Genomic DNA, 20,948 nt, shown 5'->3' with positions numbered 1-20,948 from the left:
ACAAAATAAAAAAACTTCAAAAACTGACTAACATTGGTACGGTAGTTTGGCTTTTATTGGCAAATAAAACCAAACTAATCTCTAAACCTATATCTATCTACTATTTAAATAATAATAAATTAATAATAAACTATTCCCCAAGGATATCTGTAAACGGAAAATTGCTAAACAATACCGCAAAATTTGCTCAAATTTTGATCAATCATGCCACTTTTAAAAACGGAAAATTATATTTATTAATTTTGACTTTTCTATTGATTATCTTATAATCCCAAATTAAAGAAAATTATATAATTTTGATGTATTTCTTAATTATATTTTAATCCCAAATTTAAGGATAATTATGCATCACATCAATAAATTCAAACACTCATAGCCTGTCGAAATTTTTACCAGAAGACCATAAAAAAAATATTTAAATTATAATATAATTAATCATTTTAAAATTACGATTTTTTATTACCAATTTGACCAATTTCTTCGGATTTTCCCTAATTTAAATATCCAATTCGAAAATTCTTTATTGGCCCATGCCCATATTTTGTTTTGCACTTATGATATTATGGGCTTAACATGTTGGGCCCATCCCAACCCAGAGAGTTACCTACCTGTCTTAATCAATATTACTACTGTAGATGTTTATTAACATATTTTTCTTTTCATTACAAACCCTATTAGTTAATGAAATACAGATGTTTTATTAACATATTTTTGTTTTCATTATAAACCCTATTAGTTAATGAAATCCTTCCACCGTTCCACAATAATTATCACTCGTGTCCATTTCGATCCATTCCACAATAATCGACACACTTCATATTTACCCTAACTCACATTTTATTATAAAACCAATATAAAAACATAGAGTCTCACGTTCCACTCGCTTTTCCAACCGAACTTTTTCTTTACCTTTCTTAAAACTCGTGTACACAATGAGATTGACAATTATTGTGGAACAGATAGAGTAATAAAAGCGTCATTAAGTTCCGGTCGATCGAAATTATATAAGTAAACGTTCATTTATGATATGCAAATAAGGATCTTTGAAGACCAAGATGTATAAAAATAAAGCACTAGAACACCAAAAGACGAGGCATTCATAAAATTAACATTGAACGAGATGAGTCACCGCCACCTTCTCCGGCCGTGGCTCCTCCTCTCCCGCCGGCTTCCGGTAATCGACTGTCTCCACTTTTCTCTCCACCACTCCCTCATCGTTAACTCTTTCATTACCCTAAAAATGTGCAAAACCATAATTACACACACATCAATGTAAATTTTAAATTAAAAAAAAAATAAAAAAGACACTTACCTTAGTTGTAGTAGAATCCATGAGATGAGTCTTCAACTTTAAATTTTATGTAACTAGGATTTAATGTAACAATTTAGATGCCTAAATTTATTGAATGTGTGTGTGAGTTATATATGTAGTACAAAATTGTGGTGCTTTAATTAAGGTGGGAAATTTGTAGTTTGGACACGTAATAGGATGAGTCATGTTTGTTCCGTAGAGACTTCTACAAATAAGCCTTCTCATTTTTCCTTTTTGTGAATGTGAAGCTAAACTTTCATTAATTATTAGTATTATATATTAAAAGGTCCAAATTAATGGCTATTACCTAATTTAAGCTTCAATATAATATATGTACCTTTTTTCGATATTATGAAATTCGATATAAAACTGTAGTAAAAGAACTAGCTCCCATATTTGATCGAGCAAACGGTATTCAATATTTGTGGATTATATAAGTTTTAGTTTTTATAAAATGGTGTTAGGTTGAAAGGATAAAATTAGTCCCACACCAATTCAATATTCTTGCATCAACTTAATCTTTAATACGAAACATGCTTCATCGATTTTCATACACTTGATCAATCCGTCACTGTTTATGGAAATTTTTGTTGTTGTAATCAGTAACGAAGCCAGAAATATTATATTGGGAGTCCAAGACATTGTTTATAAATATGAGACATTTTTCGGCATTGTTACTGGTGTCGCCAAATTATTTGCGGAATGTGAATAGGAATAGCGAGAGATAAAAAGATGATTATTTTAGTAATAATTAGAAGATTAGTTATAGAAACCAGTGATACTCCATGCGGTGACAGTCTGTTAAAAGCATATTAATGTCTTATTGATTGTAGCTTAAATTTTGAATTTATCATATTGGATATCACATATAGTGATGCTAAATGACCACATTATGGCTGACCATAATTAGATTTTTCAACTAAATTTAATGTACTTGGAAAGTATCAATATTTTCAAGACTATTCTACCCCTTGCCTTAATTCTTACATCAATGTTTTCCTCAACTTTTGTACTTATTACATTTATTTTCTCAGATTTTTATTTATGATAAAAAATAACAATATTAAGTAAAAATAGTCGTATAATATAATATTATAATTAAATATTTAAGTTCTTTTTATTGCACAGGTCTAAAGTGTGTGCCACGTTTTGCACTAATAATTACTCCGTAGTACTATCAGTATATGATAAATTAATATATAAATTTAGCGATATATAGTAGAATACAAAGTTTAACATTTGATATTGAGGATAATTTTAAAAATAATGTTATTATAATAAAGTCAACGACAATAGCAAATACATTAATAAATATTAATAACAATAGTAACAATAATAATTAGTACTATATCACATTTAATTGTTTAAAGTTATTGTATTATTTTACGAATTTCATATTACTAGTACAAATGTGTTTGGTGTTATCAATTACTTTTAAAAATATAAAATAATTTTATAAAATATATGATAATTATTAATTTGTATGCTAAGTATATATATAATGGAAAATAATACCTCCTCCGTTCCACGAGAATATGCACTTTGGGTTATACACGAATTTTAATGCCCAATATAATACACAAAGTAAGAGAGAAATAGAAAGAAAAAATAAATCAAGTATTGAAGTCTCACCTTATTATAGATAAAAAAAAATATTCAAAATTAATTGTGCATACTATTGTGGGATGGACTAAAAGAGTATCCAATCATTTATATTTTCCCAATTGATCTAATGAATCCCCAATTAATCAATTTGAATCAATCAATTTGAATCAATCAATTTTATTTCTAATTGATTTTTCAATTTAAGTTAAATTGATTAATCTAAGCTTAGATCAAACACATGCCCAATTAATTGATTGAATCTTCAATTTTCCCCCACTAATGGCCTAATCTATCAAGTTCTCGTACTACACTAATAATAAGTACAACTAGTAGATTATCATATTATAAAAATTCATAATATTTCAATATGTAAAACTATGATAATTCATAGTATTAATTATAATATCATCATATATGGTATAGTATATGCAATATTAATAATTCATAATATTATTAATCCATAATAATAACTTTATACTACAACATTAATACAATTACGTAGTATTAAATAAGATACTATACCATATTATAATATTGATTAATAAGAATTCATAATAATAACTTTATACGCCAGAATATATTATGGTTACCCCTAGTCCCAACGAATATGATCCCTTTCTTGGACGGTACATGATTTTATGCAGTTTTAATTTTGTGTATTAAGTAGAAAGAATAAAGTAAGAGATGAAGAATAAAGTAGAAATAAAGTGGTTTCTATTTTCGGTAATGGGTATTGGGTCATATTCAGTGGGGTGGAGGAGTACTGGAGAGTATTAATGTGTATAACAAACTACTCCATCCGTCCCTCTCTAAGTAGAGCATTTATAATTCGACACGAAATTTTATGTAGTGTTGTTTTGTGAGTAAACTATAGATAATAAAGTAAGAAAGAAGGTAAAAATAGAGAGAGTGATGTTTCTATATATATATAGAAATGTGTCATTTAGAGTGAGAACATTTCCCCTAAAAAATGTGTAATTTAGAGTGGAACGTAGGGAGTATATGTTGTATAAAATTTATAATTAAATATACTAAGTAATGACAATACTACACGATATCGAATTATAGCCGTTGTTAATATGAACTAGTGACGCTATATAGCGGTCCATAATTATGATAATCATGACATTAAATTATGTTAGAAATTTATATTACTCATTTGATTTAGTATATACTTATTTATTTACTAATTATTCTTAATAGTATTATTTTTTAGAATCACAATTAGTTTATAATATAATTATAATCATACGGTTAGACTGAATCCATTTTGGAGTGTTACGGTAAATGTTACTCGCTATGTTTTTTCATAGTCGAGACACTTCTTTTTTAGCATAAATGGATATTTAATGTGTTAAGGATATATAGATGATAAAGTATAAAAAATAGAAAAATAAATCAAATAAAGAGTAAAGCAATAGAAAAAATAAATTAAGAGTGAAAATATATATTCATCATAACAATATAAAAATGATTAGACTTTAGCGAAACTTTTCTAAATAAAAAGATTACTTAAAGGAGAAAAATTTTGATAGATGCAATTAACTTACATATTTCATTAGTTGAGAATTAATTGATCAACGCTTTAAGGATCCGATAATAATTATTTTTTGGGAATCGGGTTGCAATTAGGATAGAGAGAGATTGATTTCAAATTTGAAATTAAATGTATATTCTCTCTTCAAAATTGGAAGGATAAGGGTGAATATGTAAAAATACTTGAGCACTATCTAAAACTATTATTTTATAATATTATTTTGTTCAACTATTTACAAAACTGCTATTGTATGGCCAGCCACATTGTGGCCACATAGCATTACTCTATCACATAGGATAATGCTATGTGGTCACATTATGGCCGGCCATAAAAGAGTATTTAGATTAATATATAGCATAAAGAGTGATGTTAAATGGCCATAACGTGGCTGGCAAAAAAACTAAAAAAATAGTACATTAAATGCTAATTTACTTGAAATTAGTTCATCTTAAAAGTATTAATTTTTTCGAGACTAATATACCCCTGTGCATGAATAACAAACTGAGTCATTAAATCCTTTTCGTTTCTTTCTATGTTTGCTTTCGTTTTAGATTTTTTTATACTTTTATTTATTATTTTAATTGCTTAGTATGCATAGTTACTTTTCAAATCAGTATATAAATACGTTTCTTTTATGTTTGCTTTCTTTTTGATTTTTCTTTTTTCTTACAGTTATTTGTTTTCTAGTTTATATTATTATATTAATTGTTTAATATGTATATATTACTTTTTGAAATCAGAATATAATATCTTCACGATATTAAAATTGTATAAATATTTAAAGTATACCATACTTAACATTAACATTTAAATAACTTATAAATAAAATAAATGTAAACATTAAACTGTATAATTATTTTTAGTTAGATATTTTCAATATTATAAGTATATATAGAAAAACATACTAGTATTATTCTTAATTAAAATACTCCATCCGTCTCATGTTTCTCACACTTTTCATTTTAGGCCGTAAATTTGAGATTGATTTTTAGTGTATATTGAATTAGAATTTAAGTGTAATGAGACATTACTTAATAAAGGAGCTCTTAACTTAAATTAGCATATTAATTAAATGCATTACATCTAACTTAAACTATAAATAGTGTAAGGAGTTTGTGACCAGCCAAAAAAGCAACATTGCAAGTAACTAGTGCGCCCTCTCACTCTATGTTGGACAACTTTTAAGACATTTGGAAATCAAATTCTTAAACACAAAAACCAAAACAAATATATAAATTTTTGTTTAAAAAAATTTATTAAAAATAAATAAAATATACCAAATAAATTTTTATTTAAATGTACAAGGTATTACATTTATAAATATTAGTAGTACTCCCTCCGTCCCATAAAAGTTGAGTTGTATTCCTTTTTAGTCAATCCCAATAAAGTTGAGTCATTTCCTTTTTTAACAAAAGATAAAACATCTAATCTCTCTTACTTTATTCCTTCATTTACTTTACTCTCTCTTATCTTTCCTACTTCTTTCATATCTCCTATTTATTTAATATAAGTTCTTAATCTCCGTATCCAAAATTTTTGTCTCAATACTTTTATAGGACGGAGGGAGTATAAAGCATGATACTATAGACTCCTTCAAAGCAATGAATTTATTATAGTATTAGTATAATCGGGAATTGGATACCCGATATCCAAACCCGAAATATCGGGTAATTGGATATCCGATATCCGATTTTTCGAGTTTCGGGATCGGGTTCGGGTATAGAATTTTTGGATTATCGGGTATCGGATAACCCGATACCCGATCGGGTATCGGGTTATCCGGGTATACCCAAATTACCCGAATTACCCGATTTTTTAAGTTAAATTTAATAAATTATGTATTTATTTTATTATTTTAAAATTTTAATTAAAAGTTTATAGTTAATTTTCTTAAAAAATAAAAAAAAATTAAAATTAAAATCCAAAATCGGGATTGGATTCCCGATTTTTCAGGACTGGATACCCGAGTCGGGTATTTGGGTACCCAAAATCATTTTCGGATCGGGTATTGGGTATTAGATTTTAGGAAATTCGGGATCGGGTACCCGAAATTTTCGGATCGGATACCCGCGGGTATCCAATTTGACAGGCCTAGTATAAACAAAAGTAATTAAAACTACAATATTATATCAATCGAATTTCTATTTTTTAAATTGAATATCCAATATATTTTTCAGATTCAAATTCTGTTAAAAGGGTCGGTACAAAAATCAACCGATTAACTGGAATCGGCCAAGGCATAATTACAATATGACATAATGTAAAAAAAGAATATTTTTTACAAACATATCTATATACACATTGAGACACAATATAATATTTTATTGTTCAATTGTACACAAAAATATCATGATCATTTAGTATAGCACTCTCTCAATTCGCGAATAGGAGTCTCGTTTTTCCATCTTAGTCAGTTCGTAAATAGGAATCCCAGTTGTTTGATACTACATATTTACGGTTGTTTATTTCGGAGTCTGCGAATAGGAATCTTAGTTGTTTGATACTACACAGTATAAGCATCATACTTGTTTGATGGAGTACTACATATTTACGGTTGTTTGTTTCGTTTTATGTATTCAGTTTGATTCTAATTCACTAAAAAATGTTATTGATATTTTTATTTTATAAAATTTATAAAATTCAAATGCTCTATTTATTTTCTTTATTATTTTATTCATTTATATGAACTAATAGTGAAAACGATAAATTAAGCTTTAAATTTTATTGTAGTGTAATGCGAGTAACTTCTCAAGAAGTTATCAAATTGTATAAAAATATGCTACTATAAAATGTTGTTCTAGTTAAACTTTAAGGATCAAATATATATTTAACACGACCTAACATAAACATAATTTTATTATAAAATAAAAAAAAATCAATAACATTTTTAATATATTAGAGTTGAAATAAATATATAAAATAAAACAAATAATGTTAAAAGTGCATCGAACGAAAGTAGGGTTCACGTATGTAGCATATCATTTTCTTTTAATTTACTAGATCATTTCTTAATTAAAATATGTAAGAATATTCTTATAAAATAAATACTCTTAAAAAAATTATACATCTAATTACTAGATTCTAACCAATTATAGACATTAACATTAAAATAAAGTTCTAATTCCTTTCATCAGGTTATTATTTTTTAATTTCTCTTTGACTGATTTTAATAAATAGAATATATTTTTAAAATTTATTTTATTTGAGTCTGCATAGTGAATTAGATATTAACTTTATTTGATTGAGATAGTTTAGAATTAGATGAACTGAAATTTAGCAGAAAGGAGAAAAGGAATAAAAGGTGGGAATTTAGCGGATCGTTGGTTCATGGAAGGATATGTGAGAATATATAGTGGAGAACTAAAAAGGAATAAAACCAATAAAGACATGTCGTAATTCAATATACTAGATTGGTTAATAAATGGATAAAAGAATCGAAAACAAAAATTTTCTATAAAAGGGCTATTTTGTAAAACCAGTACAGCACTCACAACTAAACTTATTATATTTAATGATTAAGAAGCTGAAATGATTATTATACCCTTATGTGTCTAACCTTAGCCTTGACGTGGCCTACAGCGCCATTCTCATTGAAATAAGGGTAAACTGCCTCTAAAATCGTCAACTTTCACAAAAGGCTGGTATTTCCCGTGAACTTTAAAAGTTGCACGAAAAATCGCAAACTTTGCCGGGTTATGCAAATTTCCCGAATGACCCGACCCTGAAATTTTCCGGTATTAACTTATCTTATGTGGCAGCCGGAAGCATGACTAGGCAGCCGGAACACAAAACGACGTCGTTTTGTGTTATTCTAAAAAAAAATTATTAAAAAAACTCATATTATTTCAATTTTTAATTAAATTTCGAATTATTAAAAAAGCTCAATATTTATATATGGAAAATTTCTGGAAAACTCATTAGAAAAACTCAATTTCTGGGAAAATTTGTATCTTCACCTAAACACCAAAATCGCGCTGAGATTTCTGGGAAAATCACCACCGCAAGAGAACATCACCATCCCAAAATCACCATTGAGCACTGCTACATCGAACAGCAAAAATCATTAAGGATTGGGACAAATAACATAATTTAATGAAACCAAAATTCTTCCTACACAAAATCAACAAAAAATTGAGCAGCAGAGGTTACGGAATGCAGAACTTCCGGAGTCGCCGACGCCATCCGCCGTCGCCGTCGTTGTCGTTGTCGGGGAAGAGCTCACGTCGGCGCTATGTGAAGAAGAAACCGTAAGAAACCCTATTTGGCAGAATCAATTTTTTGTTATCGGGAAGAGTTTGGGGATTTTGCTATTTAAAATATGATTTCAAATTTATAAAATTTAAATTCCATGTCATTGCACACATCAGCGTCCACATCATTATCCACGTCAGACAATTACACACGTCACCACTCTACATAGCCGGAATACCCGACTCGAAAAATTTGCACACGGGAGCAAAGTTTGCGATTTTTCGTGCAACTTTTAAAGTTCACGGGAAATACCAGCCTTTTGTGAAAGCTGATGATTTTAGAGGCAGTTTATCCTTGAAATAATAGCTTCTATTTTCCAAGTAAAGGCACAACTAACATGGATGCTAAAATAGCATTTGAAGCACGCGAACGCCGTACTATCACGATGCCCAAGGTACCCTTTCCTACATACCCCACACTGACGGCCACAGACCATGTGCACGCGGACGAGAGTGAGAGGGCATTCATGACATCTCTCAGACACCTCTACCATCTCGTACTTGACCAAAGATAGCTTATCCAAGCACGGCACGCATTCCACGTGGAACGCCTGCTTGCACTCCGCGCACCCATAGTGCCACCGCGCGTCGTCAAGGCCCCTCTCGCAGGCGTCGCAGTAGATGGTATTTGTCTGCGGCTGTCTGCGAGGAGGTGGGGCCGTGACGAGCTTCAGAGGATGCGGGTCGCACACGTGGCGGACTGTGGCGGGCAGCCGTGCGCACGTGCCGTGAATGCTGAAATTGCGGCACGTCCCGCATTTGTAGGAGACGCCGCTCAGGAGTCCGCCGCAGCAGCGACACGCTTCCAGATCGCCGGATGCGGAGGAGCGGAGCACGTGTGTCTTAGCGTGCGCGGCGTGCGTGATTGAGGTCGGCATCAGGGCGCACATGACGTCCATGTTGGTGCTGTGGCGGCGAAAGGTGAATGCATTTGTGTTGCGGTTACAACACGTGGTTGATTCGATAGTCTTTAAGTCGATGAGATCGAGCGGAATGGCGATGGGGTTCTGGCGCAGCACCGAAGGGAGACGCGCGCAGCTGTCGTGGAGGAAGAGTTTCGGGCACCAAGAGCACGAGTAGAATGGAGGTGAGATAAATTGGACGCACGCGTTGCAGGTTGGGGGCCGATCAACTTCGTCATCGGCTTCTTTGTAGATGGGATAGTCATGGTGCAGGGTTAGTGGATGTCTGTGCTGAAGTTTAACATCACTTGTGGTGGGGGTATTTTTGGTTATGTGTCGGACAATACTTGTGTATTCATCGGGAACCGGAAAATGAACTAAGCCTGGAATTCGACCATCTCCAAAAGCTTCTCCAAGCAAAACTGTAGTTCAAAAATATCAACTGGAAATTAAAATAAGACCTTGTTAATTTCCATATATTTAATTATAGTCAATTTTCTATTTTAATGCCTAACTAATGAGAATTCAAGTTGTTTTAGTACTCCCTTTGTCCCATTAAAAATGAAACATTTTCCTTTTTGGTTTGTCCTACTAAAAATGAAACGTTTCCAGAAATAGAAACAATACTCTCTCTACTTTTTCTTCTCTCTTACTTTACTTTCTTTTCATTAACTCACAAAACAACACTACATAAAATCCTATGCCGAAAAGCAAATATTGCATATTTAATGAGACGGAGGGAGTATTTCTTTCTCTTTGATGTGTCTCCCTAACAAAAAATTACGAGTAGTTGGTACAAAAATAGGAAAGTACCAATGTGACATGAAGGAGAAAGAAATGATGTCTAAAATTAAATATCTTGTTAGGTGACCACAACTAACTTCAAATAGTTTTGATATTTCTTTCACTTTTTAGATAATACTACTATTTCTTAATTTGAAAATTTAACAAGTGCAAAAATGTGTTTTTTTTTTGAAAAATTAATTTTGAAGTTCACTATTTAGGGTAGAAAGACAAGTCAATCTAAAGCCAAACATGAATTCACCTGATTCGAAGCTCTGCCTTTCTGTGACGGCACACATGATATGGACATAGTAACGACACATAGTGCACGAATAAACCCCCCAACTCGAGACCTCCTCTCCACAAATCGCACACTGACACGTGGACGATCTGATCCCATAGTTCAGAAGAAGTGGGTGCTTGTGGCTCTGATGCTCTATTACATTTGGCAGTGCAGCGCAGTGCGGATGCAACCAGAAACCACATGGGCCGCACACGTAAACCAAAGGCATAGACGGGACCCACAACAGGCCCGGCCTATGCCCGGTCCCACACGCACAGCAGGCAAAGGAAGCATCCGCTGCTGAGCAGCGGAAGACCGTCAACCTGTGGTCGTGGCTCCGGTGCATGATCTTGACCGTCCAAGCGCACGTCACGTTGAGTTGGAAACCGCACCCTGGGCCGCGACAACGGTACAGGACGTCCCCGCAAACGGCCTTGCAGTGGGAGCAATTGCTTTTTTCGAGATTAGGCTGCTTCTCGAGGGGTTCCAAGGAAGGGTGCAAATCGCTGCAATCTGAATCGATAGGCAGATTACTGCACTGGTCGTGCAGGTAACCACTTCCCGACTCTGTTGCTTTGAACGGGGTCGAGAAGATAGGCACATTGCAAGCACCGCATAGCTTTGAATTCCCGTCATCGGGATCGATATTGTTTTCTTCCTTGTGCTTACTGTGAAATATAGATTTTGCATCAAGCGGATCAATTTCATTTCGATTAAGTATTCTCAAGTTAAAGAATACTAACATTTTTCGATGTATTAGTTCATTAATAGATGGTCTATTTATATAGTGTCACCACATGAAACTTATTGTTTACTAGTATATCAAGAATTGTAATCTCACGTTTCGAATTACTTTATGCATGACTTATTTGTGACTTTATTGTACAAGCACACGTTTCGAATTACTTTATGCATAACCTTGCTACATAAGATAAGAATGATATGCTTCTTTTTGTGCAAGGATATTAAAAGAATTACTTCCTCAAACGTTTGGAATTACAAGTCGACCAAGATATATAAAAAGGAATGACTTTAGAACTATAGTTCAAAGACCATTATAAAATATAAAGAAAAAAGTATGAATAAAATTTATTTGAGTTTCGTAAAAACATATGAAATAAATACAGAAATTTATACCTGAATAAAATTAATAATTTTTTCTCACTCTATTTATTTATATTTTATCTTAGGTAACACCGTCACAATTGTTGTTTGCTTTTTTTTTAATGAACATCACTGTATCCTAGTATTAGAAAACAGAAAAGACTTAATTTATGCAGAAATAAATTTTTATAACCTTGTTCATAAATAGACCCATCTTCTATATGTGAATGTATTCTTCACCTCATTAAATTCTACACATCTACAATCAATATGCCGTTGAAAAAAAGTGAAATCATAACAAAATCAAATTAAAGTACTATTTAAAATATACAATTGTTTGTTTGCATGGGAGAGCAAGTACACAATATTAAAGAACGACGTATATATGACCGAGAAGAATCACCAATGACATCTCCTACCTATACACTCTCCACCTCCACGCAGTGATATAACCGTACAATTGTTCATCCAAAATACAAAATTATATAAGGGAATATTCTGAAAGAGTACCTGAGGACATATTTGCCCCACCTTTCCACCTCATTACCTTCTCTCTCACTTATTATTTGAGGTTAAATTTGATAATCCATAACTCTATTAGGTTAAAGTCAGCATTTAGATTACTAGTATTAACCCTCGCCCTACGGGCGACATAAATATTTTCATTCTATTATTTTGATATATTATAAATAAACTAAGAAATAATATCATAATATATGATTAAAAATTAAAATATATTGTATATGTATTTCGCTTTGATGAACGATGTAGTATTGATAGATTGGAGATCTTAAGGAATGTGAATTCAACATTGAAAAAAAAATTGTGGAAGAAAATCCAGTAGTGAAAAGAGATAGCCTATGAAAAAGTGGATCGGATAAGAAGCTACCAAATGAGAGCTCGTTGTCGACATTAGCATCTTCATTTTTTTAGCCCCACTCACTCATCATTTACCGCCCTTATCCTCCTCCTCTCCAAAGATCGCGTCCTAACTGCCAATAATCCGACTTGTTAATATCGCAGCTACTTCTTTTCCCCATTTCTTTCTTCTTTTGCAAATAAATTCCTATTTTGGAGATTGCTTTCTCACGTCGTGAATGTCGGTATTTATAGACCAAAATTTATGTATTTTAACTTTAATTTTTAAATTAAATTTGAATTTAAATTAATGCACTTTTAAAAGCTCTTTGAATAAGATTAAAAGGCATCGATTTTAAAACATGATTTCATTTCAAATTCTAACTTAAAACAAGAATAAAAAAACACATAACTACAGTACAACCCGCATTTATAACCCAATAAATTTATATAGTATGCCTATAAGTAACAATCAATTTAATAATCCGTTATAATCATATTTAGAACACGTTCTTCTCATGAAAAAACCAATCCATTTATATACTATAAATATAAAATTAATAAATGATCCGTTACAAATCATATTCAGTATGATTTCAGTTTTTTATAAGAATACAAATTTAAAATTCACCCCATAATTTCTAAATATTTACATTTTGTTATAAAACTCGGCTTTTATATATGTATAGATTTGGGTCATATTTGAAATCAAATCTTGTACATTGAGCAAGTCAATGGAAATTTGAATTATATATGTGCCTAATTCTCCTTCAATTCTTTGAAAATTTTCATTTCTTGAAAATGTTAGAATTAGAATTCTTCTAAAGTGAAGACACCCTTAAGATGTACAAATTTATTAATAAAAATAATTTTATTTAAAAATTTAAAATATTTATGCATCCTGCTAATAGTGTACCCACAGATTCACTGACAGCAGGCAGTTTCTCAGCCACTTTAGCGGCTGCTCCGCTGTTGCCGGAGTTTTCATCATGAACGAGATGAGTCACCGCCACCTTCTCCGGGCGTGGCTCCTCCTTATCTCCTGCCGGCTTCCGGTAATCGACCGTCTCCGCTTTTCTCTCCACCACTTTACTCTTTCATTACCCTAAACATGAGCAAAACCAAAATCACACACACAAACACATTATTTGTAGTATAAAAGTTAAATTGAAAAGAAAAAAAAAAGACACACACTTACCTTAGAAATATTCATGAGATGAGTCTCGACTGTTAATTTTATGTAACTGATTTGTACATTGAGTGTTTGTCATCATAATTTATGACAACAAAATAAAATGGTACTACTTTTATCTTTTAAAATTAGAAACTTTTAAAATAACGTGAATTGTAATATATATTACTACTTAATTGGTAAAGTAAAAAGAAGATGAAAGAAAATATGATTGAAATATTGTTAGCAAAAAAAGTAAAAAAAAGATGAAAGAAAATATAATTGAAATATTATTAGCGGAAAAAGAGTCGTACTTCATTAGAAAGAACAAATATTTTTAAAAATAGAAAGTTTTAATTCTTAGACGCCAATAAAATAAAATTTTCTATTTGGAAAGTACGGGATAGTAAATGATACTAATCACAGGACAAATAGTTAATTAGGTGGAATTAGATTAGAGGTGGAGAAAGATCGGACTATAATTGGAATTAAGATTCAGCTAACAAAAATCACATAATTAAAGACACTCATCCATTATTTCATTTTATTCAATAATATGGGGTTGGTTCCAGTTAATAATTCCTCCATTTTGGGACATATTTGACCATGGCTAATGTGGTCTAGCTCTTTTTTTTCTTTACTACTCTTTCTTTTTAATTTTTGTATCCTACCTTTAATTATTAAAAAACGTTCTTTTCCTGATGCTACTTCACATGTTAGTTATCAAATTTTAAGAAGAAATGATGTTACTCTACAGTCTAAAACTCTACATCTATATAACCGAATGAATATGTCTGTGTGCAAAGGCGAAGCATAGAATTTTTTTGACAAGGGATCCAAATCACTGTTAATAGTTATATAGTTCAACTTTTATATAGAAATAGTATAAATGAAAATGAATTTTCAAATATAGAGTAATAAAGATTTAAGATTAACATAATTAGTAGCGTATAAAAGGAACAAATAGAAAGTATGTTATAAAAAATAAAAAAGTAGAGAGTATTGTATTATATTGCATAAGTATAAAGAAAAGAGATAAAAACTACTAGCATATAGAGAAAAAGAGAAATATGTTGCCGCAGAAATTCAAACTTGCGACATCTGGGTTACAAGACTACTTCTCAAATCAACGTGGCTTCTCCACTGTTTGTATATACCATTTAGTCGTGTACTCCAAATTTTTATTATTCGCAACCTTTTTAGGTGATCCTGACGAGTTTAAACTTATAGGATATTAATTTGGATTAATACCTATCCAAGAAATTATTTGGAATTGAGATAGACTAAGAGGAGCATAGAGCGGCAGATTGAGAGAGAGATGGATATATTAATACACTCGTATTAATAATTAATAGATTCTACGTTATAATTAATTAAATATTCAACGAAAAATTGTCACATCTCTACATCCTTTTAGAGCTGCCCCAAGGTTTACCGAACCGGCAGTTAACACCAAAACCGTAACCGCCGGTCGGTTCCGAACCGAAACCGCGAAAAATTTTCTGAACCGAAACCGTGAATATTAGAATCGCGGTTCGGTTCAGGTTCCAATTTTTTTAACCGAAACCGCGACCGAACCGCCAGTTAACTGTGGTTCACGGTTCCGAACCACAAATGCAATGATAAAATTAAACATAGTTAATCCTTATATTAAAACTATTCTCTATTATGGTAATAACTTTATAAAACAATTTCCAATTTTATTAATTAACACACTTTTTTACATATGGAGTCTATGGAGTATGGGTCATTATTAACAAATATTTATCAACATTGTCTAATAAAACTTAGAAGAATTGATTACTTTAAATAAAGCATAATACTCTAATTAACATTGATTAATGAATCGGTAGTCTTCAAAATTGATTAGTTGAGTCTTCAAAATTGTTTGGTTGGCGGTGGGTGATGGTTGCACTATTCAAAATTGATTGCACAAAACACTATTTCTTTTTTCTTTTCTTTTTTTTTTTATGTAAATGTTGATTTTAAATTCAAAATTGATCTCATTTCCCCCTATTTTTATCTATAAATACTCCCCTCTATCCTCACTTACACCCACCTCATTCTTGTGTTAACAAGAATTTCACCTTACTCGTCTTAATTAAATTTAAACTATCCATTTCCTTGTTCCAATTTATTTTATAATTTCAAACTACATGGCAAAAAAAATAATAAGGAAAAAACCATGAAACTGAACCTAAACCGCTACGAACCGCCCAAAAACCGGTGGTTTGGAACCGAAACCGGCGGCGGATCGGAACCAAAACTGAAACCGTGACTGGAACCGTGAAACAGGGTTCGGTTCTGGTTCCATATTTCCCAAAACCGGAACCGGCGGATCCAAACCGAAACCGCCGGTTCATGAACCGTGGGCAGGTCTACTTCCTTCTCCTTTTCTACTTGTTCGTCTTCCTTTTGCACTTTAAGTCAATTTTTTTGAACTTGTTGAGGGCTAAGAGGAGCAAGGATGAACTTGATTCGATTATAGGCGAATGAGTACCTATTGGTGTAACCATCATGGGTAACTCGACGATCAAATTGTCATGGCCTTCCAAGTAACACGTGAGTGACCTTCATTGGTACTACGTCACACAATATTTCATCCTCATAATTTCCCATTTTAAGTGGTACCTTCACCTGATAATTCACCCTGGTGGAACTATCTTCACTCAACCATTGCAACTTATATGGCTTGGGATGCTCGATGAGCTGCAACCCTAGTTTTTTGACCATTGTGTTGCTAGCTAAATTTTTACTGCTGCCTCCATCTATAATAACGCTGCAAACTTTATCCTTCACCGTGCAACGCGTATGAAAAATATTTTCTCGTTGCTCATCTTCATTGCTTCTGTTTTGGGTATTTAGGGCTCTTCGTGTTACCATAGTTGATCGAATATGACGCCACGTTCAAATGCGATAGTCTGAACGATAAGCTATTTTGAATTTGAACACTTTGCTACGAGAAATCGAAATAGAGAAATATTCAAGAGGAACTCTCAAGAACTTCAATTAACAAAATAAAAAACTTCCAAAACTGACTAACATTGGTACGGTAGTTTGGCTTTTATAGGCAAATAAAACCAAACTAATCTCTAAACCTATATCTATCTACTATTTAAATAATAATAAATTAATAATAAATTAATAAACTATTAATTTTGACCTTTTTATTGATTATCTTATAATCCCAAATTAAAGAAAATTATGCGCCACATCAATTACTATTATAATTTTGATATGGAGTATTTCTTAATTATCTTTTAATCCCAAATTAGGATAATTATGCATCACATCAATAAATTCACACTCATAGCATGTCGAAATTTTTACCAGAAGACCATAAAAAAATATTAAAATTATAATATAATTAATCATTTTAAAATTGCGAATTTTTATTTCCAATTTGACTAATATTTTTCGGATTTTCCCTAATTTAAATATCCAATTCGAAATTTCTTTATTGGCCCTGGCCCATGCCCATATTTTGTTTTGCACTTATGATATTATGGGCTCAACTCATAATTGTTGCATGTTGGGCCCGACCCAATCCAGAAAGTTACCCACCTGTCTTAATCAGAAATAGATGTTTTATTTGCATATTTTTCTCTTCATCATAGACCCTACAAGTTAATGTATATTTTGATAATAAAAGGGTAATTAAGTTCCGGTCGATTAAAATTATATAAGTATATGTTCATTTATAATATGCAAATAAAGGTCTTTGAAGTGTTCATTTTCTAATACTCCTAAATGCTAAAATTAGATATTCCTAGATGTATAAAAATAAGCATTCATACAATAAGAGGTTGAATCCCCAACCCTAAGGGCCCCCCACATCCAGTCCGTTGTGAGGGGTGTTAAATTAGGGTACGCAGTCATCCGGTAAGGGAGAGGGCTTAACGTCTGCCAGAAGTTCACCTCCCAAGGCCTCAACTACACGACAATAATGGAGTTTGATCCTTGGCCAAAATCAAGCATTAAAACACCAAAAGACAAGACATTCATATAATTAGCATAGCAACTAGTATTCAATAAGTAATTAATTTAAATTAATGCATCCTGCTAATTGTGTCACCGACGGCTTCACTGACAGCTGGCAGTTTCTCAGCCACTTTAGCGGCCGCTCCGCCGTTGTCGTCGTCGTGAACGAGATGAGTCACCGCCACCTTCTCCGGCCGTGGCTCCTCCTCTCCCGCCGGCTTCCGGTAATCGACGGTCTCCACTTTTCTCTCCACCACTCCCTCATCGTTAACTCCTTCATTACCCTAAACATGTACAAAACCATAATTACACACACACTAATGTAAATTTTTTTATTAAAAAAAAAAGAGTATAGACCAAAATTGATCCTGAACATATGACCATTTTACCTTTTTGGTCATAAACTTTATCTTTTGGATTTTTTGGTTCTGCACATATGGAAATTTGATCATTTTGGTCCTCCGTCCATAGTTCCGTTAAAAACTAACGGTCAACCCGATTTTGACCAAATTAAACTCTTAATTCTGATTTTTAATTCACTAATTAATCTCCTAATTATTTTAACAAATCTCCTAATTCCGATTCGTCAAACCCTAACCATCTTCCTGCCGCCACCGACTGCACCGCTTTTCTCTCGGATGAGCTGCTGCTGAAGGTGTTACTGTTGGGTAACATTCGTGAAAGGGAGCAGCACATTGCGAATTCATTGGTTTGCAGGAGGTGGTGCGTGCTGTGCGGGAAGCTGGTTAAGTCGATTAAGTTAATTGGTTGGGAGTTTTTGGAGTCAGGTAGAATAAGCTTTCGCTTTCCTAATTTAGAAGATGTTAATTTAGTTCCGGCTTGTGTTAAATCTGCTAGAAATTCTGGTATTTTGTTGAGTAATAAATTGATTGAGGTTCGTCTGAGTTCGGGGATGTTGGAAAATGGTGAAGAAGGGTTGTTCGTTAGGAAGGGGGATGTTGTTGAGTCGAAGGCTATCGATGGAGGGGTGGCGATATTAGCGGAAGGGTGCAAGAATTTGAGGAGAGTAGCGTTGATGAATGTTAGTGAAGAAGGGTTAAAATGCGGAATGGATCACCTCCAACACTATATACTACATTTGTTAATACATCACTTTAAAGTGGACATGTGGATTTATATTGAGGGAAAGAAAATCTATTTCTAACATAATCTTTTTAGCCTTTCCGTGACTTTCTCTCCTTTGTTTCTATTTCTACTATTTTAATCAAAGTAATTGTGTTATCTCATTTTTTAAAAAATACTAATAATATCACATTGCTACTTATTCTGAACGAATGTATTATTAAGATTTCTACTTAAGCCAAATGATTTATTCTCCATAATTTTATAGTTATGATAAAACACATGCTAAATACTGATGACGTATAATATAGTATTTTGATTATTATAAAACATAAAATGGCAATATAAGTTTTTAGTGATTGTTTCAAAATAATTTTTCTTTTATTATTTACTTAATTTTCATATTTTATTGAAACAAATTCCCCGATATAAATGATTCCTATAAAAATAACAAATATTGCATGGCATATTCAAAAGTTAAAATTTTGATGTGATTATTTTTCACTCTAAAGTTCATGTGCTTTAAGTTGTTTAGAATATATATATATATATAGGTCCATGATCAATTGAGATTTTTTAGACTAATTGAGAAATGAGATGCAATATCAGCCACTCATTTTTATTAAATGAGTGGTCCAGATTTTGCCACATAAAAAATATTTTTAGATTAATTTATTATGAAAGGGTATAATAGTCATTTTGTGTTTTAATTAGGTTCTTCATCTTCACTAAAAACCCCAATCCCTCTCCCTGCCACCCTCCACCATCTCCGCCATTGAAGCCCTAAAATCCAGGAACGGATCCCTCGAATTCATCGCCACCACCAACGCTACGCCGCCGCCGTGCTCTGATTCTCAACCTGCGCTGCCTGATTCTGCCTCCGCCAGCGCGGAATTCGTCGCGCCGGGCTCAAAGAAGAGGCGCTCCGATCTCAGCCCGCTGACCACGACGGATTCCCTAGCTCGTTGTTAGACGCCTCAAGCAGATAGCCTAGATCCGGCCGCGATTCGCCGGAATCCGACGCCAATTCGACGATTCCTTCCTCAACCCCTCCGGATTTGCCGCAATCTGACGATTTCCTTCCTCAGCCGCTCCGGATCTGTGACCGGAAGCGGGAGATGCAGTGATTTCCTCCTCGCTGAAGGAGATTCTGTCGTCGCGGAAGGAGATTCTCCAGTACCTGTCGTCTTTGTTCATGCTGTACAGTCTTCCTTCTTTGTAGATGGATGAGGTCGGAGAGGGGAAATCGCGGAAGGAGATTCTCCAGTACCAGTGTAGAATTATGATTCTTGGCATTTTTGGATGAAATTCGCTTCAACTTGGAGATGACGCGAGTGAACAGATTTTCTGTTTGAGGATGTATGATCTCCAAAAAACAAAAACAGCTGATAAAACAGAGACACCTCACTTCCTTTCCACGCCACGCGTCCTCTCCTCCCTTTCCCCCCTTTCCCTTAAAATTCCAATTCCACAAACTCTACATCTCCACTCCCTATCTCTATCTCTAATTTGGAAAACGGCGGTTTACTTCTTCGCAATCGCAGTTTACGAATTCCTGAGGGGATTCGAGGAAGCACACCTCCGTGCCACTGCGCTGGAGCACAATCGCCATCGAATTCATACAATTGGAGCTCATCAGCAACTGCAGAATCTGCTTATCGTAGTTAGAAACCGGAATGTGACGCAGCACTGCCACCGCCTTTTCGCAAGCCCTAAAAACCGCGAAATCCAAATTTTCCCCTAAAACCTGCTCCATTATCCTCACCAGCACCTCAACGCCGCCCAACCTCTTGATCCTCCTTCACCTCATCCTCCAATTCACCAATCGACCTCAGCCTTTTTAAGCAGCTGACCTTAAACGGCGTCGAATCGATCTCCCCTAACGCGGCAGCCAACTCATCGCGCTTTGCCGCGCCGGCGGAGGCGGTGGCGTAGATCCGCTCTTCCGCGATTGCCAGGCAGAAATCAGGCGCTGGAGTGTGTGATTTGGAGTCATGTCGAAAGCTGCATAAACTGCGATTTGGAGCGTGCGCATAAATTGCAGCGGGGAGGAAGAAGGATCGATTGGGTTTGGAGAAA

At 33.3% G+C, this 20,948-nt stretch overlaps 1 protein-coding gene and 1 long non-coding RNA gene across 2 annotated transcripts; both read right to left on the bottom strand.

Moving 5' to 3' along the window:
* Nucleotides 1-1,000: 1,000 nt before the first annotated feature.
* On the bottom strand, nucleotides 1,001-1,405 carry LOC125198618 (uncharacterized). The gene is made up of 2 exons (XR_007172436.2): nucleotides 1,313-1,405; nucleotides 1,001-1,234 (listed from the first exon to the last, which is right to left on the bottom strand). It is a non-coding gene; the product is annotated as an uncharacterized LOC125198618 (long non-coding RNA).
* Nucleotides 1,406-8,756: 7,351 nt separating this feature from the next.
* Nucleotides 8,757-20,625, bottom strand: LOC125199766 (uncharacterized). The gene is made up of 6 exons (XM_048097670.2): nucleotides 20,419-20,625; nucleotides 20,050-20,235; nucleotides 17,897-18,070; nucleotides 13,551-13,728; nucleotides 10,652-11,410; nucleotides 8,757-10,028 (listed from the first exon to the last, which is right to left on the bottom strand). Exons 1-6 carry the CDS (start codon nucleotides 20,623-20,625, stop codon nucleotides 8,983-8,985), a joined length of 2,550 nt encoding a protein of 849 aa, XP_047953627.2. The 3' UTR covers nucleotides 8,757-8,982.
* Between the last annotated feature and the right edge of the window lie 323 nt (nucleotides 20,626-20,948).

This window comes from Salvia hispanica, chromosome 2, assembly GCF_029641045.1.
Source record: "Salvia hispanica isolate PSC_SH4W2 chromosome 2, Shi_PSC_v1, whole genome shotgun sequence".
NCBI lineage: Eukaryota > Viridiplantae > Streptophyta > Magnoliopsida > Lamiales > Lamiaceae > Salvia > Salvia hispanica.
The sequence above is the reverse complement of the archived record's forward strand: the minus strand, read 5'-3'. Positions and strand labels throughout refer to the sequence as shown.